The sequence below is a fragment of the Marmota marmota genome, unplaced genomic scaffold, assembly GCF_001458135.2.
Source record: "Marmota marmota marmota unplaced genomic scaffold, marMar, whole genome shotgun sequence".
NCBI lineage: Eukaryota > Metazoa > Chordata > Mammalia > Rodentia > Sciuridae > Marmota > Marmota marmota.
Window position 1 is genome coordinate 33677847 of NW_025999990.1, and position 6538 is coordinate 33684384.

General features: G+C 32.0%; 1 protein-coding gene across 1 annotated transcript in view; it reads left to right on the plus strand.

The window, feature by feature from the left end:
• B4galt6 (beta-1,4-galactosyltransferase 6) overlaps nucleotides 1-3969 on the plus strand; it is a 57544-nt gene extending 53575 nt beyond the window's left edge. The window contains exon 9 of the mRNA XM_015482455.2: nucleotides 373-3969. Coding sequence (XP_015337941.1) covers nucleotides 373-520 — 148 coding nt within the window. The 3' untranslated portion in view covers nucleotides 521-3969. The remainder of the gene's footprint in view (nucleotides 1-372) is intronic.
• The last annotated feature ends 2569 nt before the right edge of the window (nucleotides 3970-6538 follow it).

Genomic DNA, 6538 nt, shown 5'->3' on the forward strand with positions numbered 1-6538 from the left:
CTTGTTTTGAAAAGAAATTACACACACACACATATTTTTACATTATATTAAAGAACCCAGATATACGTTATATTTAGGAATTAAGTTAACTATTTGTTTTTAAAATGTTTCCATTTCATAAAACAACACATTTTATTTCAGGGATGTCTAAGTTGTAAGAGTGCAAAATAATTTTTTTAGGTGGCTTTTTTTTTTTTTTTTGGTCCAGTAAAAATACTAATTTAGAATAATGTTTTAGAGATTTTTAATTATTCATGAAAACTTGAAATTATAAAGAGCTTTAATTGTAAGTTAATCTAGAATTATATTTTACATCAGCTTTCCATTTTTGAACATATTTCTGTTATTTCTTTTTCTCCTTTCACACTGTAGGTATAAATTACTAAGGTATTCTAAGGAGCGTCAATACATCGATGGGTTGAACAATTTATTATACATGCCAAAAATACTGGTTGATAGGTTGTATACAAATATATCTGTGAACCTCATGCCAGAGTTAGCTCCAATCGAAGACTATTAAAAGAAGTAGCTGTCATGGCAGGGTAGACCACAGTACTGGATCATAAACTTGGAGTGCACTCTTAGTGGAGGTCAGCAATTGGATGTCTCAGTGCCCTGATCTCTGAGAAGAGCCAGCAGTCCTCAATGTTTACAGTGTGGGATTACATACATTCATCCTTCTTACACCCCTCCTCTCTACTTCAAGACACACCCCATGGCGAGCACTGCAGAAACCAGAGCCGTTGCTTGAGATTGGAAGTTGAGAGAGCTCCCCACAAAGAGAAAGGTTTTTTTTTTTATATTGAAATCTATAATTTAATTCAAGAGAATGCTTTTATTTCCGTTTAAACATACTTTGTACATATGTGATGTAAATTAATGTGTTCAAATTGTTGAGAAATAAGATGTGTTACAGTTTTGCATGTAATTGGTTATGCTTTCCTTGGACTTTTATAGACATTTTTTATTTGCATGGAAAAAAAAATAAAACACTGTAAATTGATGTCACTAAACAAAGGTTAACCCTTGTGTGAAATGAAGGAACTGTCAATAATTGACAGTAAATTAATACAGTAAACTGTTATACTAGTTTTCAGCTTTAGATCTCCAGCCTCTCATATGGAAGAAGTCACAGCTTTTGTAGGGCTTTAAAGGGAAAGAAGAAAGGACTTAAACAGCTTTTCTTCCTGCCAGGATTACCTGTTTTTTTCCTTGCTTGCAATCTCATCAGATTTTGCTAAATCACAACCATATTGTTTATGCATATTGCATGAGTATTACCAAGAAAATCTTAAAAGTTGTGATGTGACATGATATAAAGGACCTCTTTGTTAAATGTCTTTCATGTACCTCTGGTGTGTCAGGGATTTTGTGCCTCAAAAAATGTTTCCAAGGTTGTTTATACACTGCATTTTTTTTTAATTCATAATGAATAGCAGTTTTATTATTTCTAGTTCAGAAGAGCCAAAAAAAACCCAGTATCTTCATTTTTAAAAAATTAGTTTTCTTTTTCAAGAATGAGCTACGGAAAACCCAGTAGTACTTATATAAATGAGTTATACTATTAGATAAGAAATTAAATGTTCTATTTTTATGAAGATAAATGCTTACTAGATAAAAAACAAATTTTAATTCTCAGACTTGTAGAATTTCACTTTTGAAAAGGACCCTTTTAATGTCAGCTGGTTTCATTCAAACTGTTTTTTTCATTTTCAAAAAATGGAGTGTTAATTACTAAAATTTTCTTGTTAAAAGTAAAAGTTAATAGAGTTATCTTAAAATGCATTATCAGTTATTTGTAATATGACACTTCTGAAGACAGCTCCAACTACCTGATACCAAGTATATTTATCTTAAAATTGGGCAGAGTTTTCCATGGCAAAAAACAAACAATATTTTTACTTTGAAACTTATCAGTTATGTAGATTCTTTAAAATATCCTACAATATTTGGGGGGTTACTGGATTAAACCCAGTCAAACTTTACCACTGGACTGTATCCCCTGTCCTTTTTATTTTTCGATTTTTGAGACAGGATCTCACTAAGTTGCTGAGGGTCTCACTAAATTGCTGAGGCTGGCCTCAAACTTTGGTTCCTTCTGTCTCAGCCCTCCAGAGTTCCCCGGATTAGAGACACATGCCACCAGGCCTGCGTATTTTCACAATTTTAAGACAAATTTAAGACAAATTCACTATTATAAAGTGAATCTTCAATAACAATGAAGAATGATAGAATTCTACACTTGAGAAATGTTTGGGTCATATTAGTTTTGTGGGTTGTTCACCTAAAACAGAAATATGATTGTTTATCTTGGGTTGCAAGTTAATTTTCAAATGTCATTTTCTGTGGCAGTTTTGGTAATACAAATGATCACAAGCCAAATCATAAAATAATAAGAATTGTTATACTTTGAGAAAACTGATAGCCTAGTATGATACCAAACAGATTTCCCATATTGATTTCTTAGAAATATTTTCAAGATATTTATCTTTTAGTTTTTTGTGGTACTCAAAATAGTGAAAATCAAACGTTCTGCAAATTAAGATATTTGTATTTAATTTTGTATCTGGTCATTTTGCTTCCCACAAGCCAACATAATTTTTTAAATTGGATGAAATGAAAGCAGAATGGTAATGATAACAAATGTTTGCTGACCACTAACAAGATAGTAGGGATATAGGAGCATAAATAACCCAGTAATACTCAAATATTTTAAAGGTTGGCAAAATCAAGATAATTTCTGAGTCTTATTAGGGAAACATTTTTCTCATTTTAATGTGACTGTCCAAAAACATCTTTTCATTTTGATGCCTATTTTACAGTTTTTAGAGAACTCAGTTCTATACTATCTGCCTTATTTTCTTGTAACATTAATATTGGTTTAGGAGTGGGATGTAAATATTAAGTACAGACCTAAAATTATTTTTGGCTATAAACAGTGACCTTATATGTTTTCCATATAAATGAAAAGAATGAAAGAGATTTGCCCAGTTGTCTTCATTGTATGACAATGAATTTATTTCCTAAAGATTAACAAATAATTGTGAATGCAAACACTCTTCTATATGGTATGTTTGGCAGACTTATTAATGAATATGTATTGATTGCCTATTCTGTATTGGGTGCAATGCTAGGTATGTCTGTTTGAAAGTATATGTCATTTCTAAACAAATCAAGTCAAGCAAATTGAAACATTTCTGAAATTGTGAAGACATCATCTGATAACTTATCTCTTATATTTCCTTTATCTGTGTACATAGACATATTAAGAGTTCCCATGGCACTACTGTATAACTATATAGTGTCTTTTACTAGAGGAGGAATCATAATTAATGGGCTTGTCAGTAGAAGAGAAAAGGGAAAAGTGTACACAGTGGTGATGTTATGTCTAATTCACAGTGAAGATAGTTATTTAATTCTTTGCCAAAACTAGGGTATGATAAGTATTTTTTTAAAGTCTAAATTTAAATTTTTGTTTGTATTTTGTGAAAGATGTTCTCTCAGAAAACCTTACTAACAATATTATATAAGTACAAAATTTGTGTGTTAAAAACTTATACTTGTGTCCAAGCCAAAATATTGATATCCACTTTAAAACAAAATGGAAAAGTATCCAATGCAATATACTCCTTTTGGAGGATCCCTACAAGTGAAAGCAGATTTAATGTCATATTATTTGGCCTTTGCTTGTCTCTGTTATATTCCTGTATGTACTTTTCAAATAAATAGTATTCTAGAGAATTATTGCCTTGGATTTGCAAGTATGCCAACTAAGAGAACAAGTGACCGTGGTATTTATCAGAAAGAGGAAGTGTACTTAAAATTATTTTATTTATTAAGATATAAAAGGCTTCTACATAAATGCACTGAAATAAATGCTATTAATTTCTTGTACTCTTTTTTTTGCTTCTCATGGAAATGTTTGTACTTTTTTATTATTGTCTTTTATGAAATATAATGTTCTACAGACTTTGTGTGATGATGTAATTATTTTCTCTCAGGAACTCCCCCTTCCCCCGGCTTAGCTGGTGATTTTTGTTTGTTTTCCTGAATATCCAGTGAGTTATTGATGACAGTCTTGGTTGACTTTAGGGTTGCAACATGAGTATAAAGCAGCCATAGTTAAATACACTTAGCGATCACATCATAGCTTGTACTTCAAAAAAGACTAATATTTTCATTAGTACGGTTGGTAATCTGTTATATCAAGGCAAATATTTAAGAATTCACTTTAAACATAAATTTTCTTCTCCCTGCAAAATTTCAGAAAACTAAGCTGACATTAACTATGGACAGTTCATTTTTCAGCTATCAGTAGTCAAGAAGATCTTTAAGGCAAATCTTGAAAATACTTAAGAGACTAGATTTAAGAGACGAGTACTTGGGCTAGATTGTGAGATCATGACTTTTATCAACTTACTATTTCTAAGTACTATTAATTTTTTTGCATAGCATGATCTATAAGGATATGACCACTATATATCACACATAAAGCCAGTTGTTAAATTATAATAGTTCAGTCACTTAATCATTTAAAATCATAAAATTCAATTAGGTTAGTCTGCCCTAGATTCCTGTATATGGTACTAATATGTCCTCTGATGGAACAGGCTAACTCAATATAATAACCATGTATACACACACACACACACACACACACACACTTCCATATATTCTTTAAACACATGTATTAAAGTTTGTGAGCATATTCTAGACAAAAATGTGTTTTGGAGAAAGCTCTTAAGGACCATAGCTATTCTTCCTGATGTAAGTGACGTCAGAAAAAAAAGTGATCACTCATCTGTTATGCAATTAAAAGAAAAATATATGGTTTGAAAAATAAAACTTGAATCTTTCTTAACAGATTCCTGTAACATTTTGATAGACTTGAAACCCATTGCTAATTTAATCTTCCCAGTTTCATCAATGAGATTCTGTGCTTTGGAGGATCTTAAGCAGTATCAAACACTCCTATCTACAGGTATTTACCACTTTGTTTGTTCAGAACCTATGGAGTGGAAACTGCATGCCATCTAATGAGGTGCTGGTTTGTGTCCCATATAAAACATCGGTTTTGTATTTCACTAATGCAGTGTTTATTGAACAGCTTTTCTCCAGGCATGTAATATTTCTCAGCTATAACTGTATAGCTGAAGGGTATATGTTTCAGAAAAGTAGTTGAAATGTTCTTTGGCAATGGGCCTTAACAACTCGCGGTAAACTTTGAGGAAGACCGTGGAAGGTGAGGTTGGAATAGTAAGTTAAGACTTAGGAGTTGGACTGATCTGAATTGAATTCGGGGATTCCCCTGTCATTATCTGTGAGAAATTAGTAAAAATTGAAAGCTTTATAGTTCTGTTTCCTTCTCTCTCAGTCTAGGTTGATAGGAACAACTGGAAGATCATTGAAATTATTCAACAAGGTAACCCTAATCGAACACTTAGCACAGTGCCTCACATTGAACAAAAACATGGTTCATATTAAGTCAGTTTCCACCTTTAGTTTCCACCTTTTCTTTTGTGCAAATTGTTCTGGATAATATTTAAAGAATGACACTGCATTCTCGAATTCTAGGAAATTGAGTCAGTGATGATGATATGAAATTATGTAAACAATTAATAAATCTGGCAAAGGTACACAGTTAAAATTTGTCAGTAATGAGAAAAAATGTGGCAAATATTAATCAGAGTCTTTTGTTTCTTTTTTAATGATATTACATATATATGTATATATATGTGTGTGTGTATATATATATATATATCATACATATATGTATATGCATATATACATATGCTCTCAAGTTCCATCCATTTTTATATAAATAACATAATTTTGGTTTTCTTTATGGCTGAATAAAACTCTATTGTGCATATATACCACATTTTCTTTTTTTTTTTAATTTTTTATTGTTGGTTGTTCAAAACATTACAAATTTCTTGATATATCATATTTCACACTTTGATTCAAGTGGGTTATGAACTCCCATTTTTACCCCATATACAGATTGCAGAATTACATCAGTTACACATCCATCGATTTACATATTGCCATACTAGTGTCTGTTGTGTTCTGCTGCCTTTCCTATCCTCTACTATCCCCCTTCCCCTCCCCTCCCTTCCCCTCTTCTCTCTCTACCCCCTCTACTGTCATTCATTTCTCCCCCTTGTATTATTTTTCCCTTTCCCCTCACTTCCTCTTGTATGTACTTTTGTATAACCCTGAGGGTCTCCTTCCATTTCCATGCAATTTCCCCTTCTCTCTCCCTTTCCCTCCCACCTCTCATCCCTGTTTAATGTTAATCTTCTTCTCCTGCTCTTCGTCCCTACTCTGTTCTTAGTTACTCTCCTTATATCAAAGAAGACATTTGGCATTTGTTTTTTAGGGATTGGCTAGCTTCACTTAGCATAATCTGCTCTAATGCCATCCATTTCCCTGTAAATTCTATGATTTTGTCATATTTTAATGCAGAGTAATACTCCATTGTGTATAAATGCCACATTTTTTTTATCCATTCGTCTATTGAAGGGCATCTAGGTTG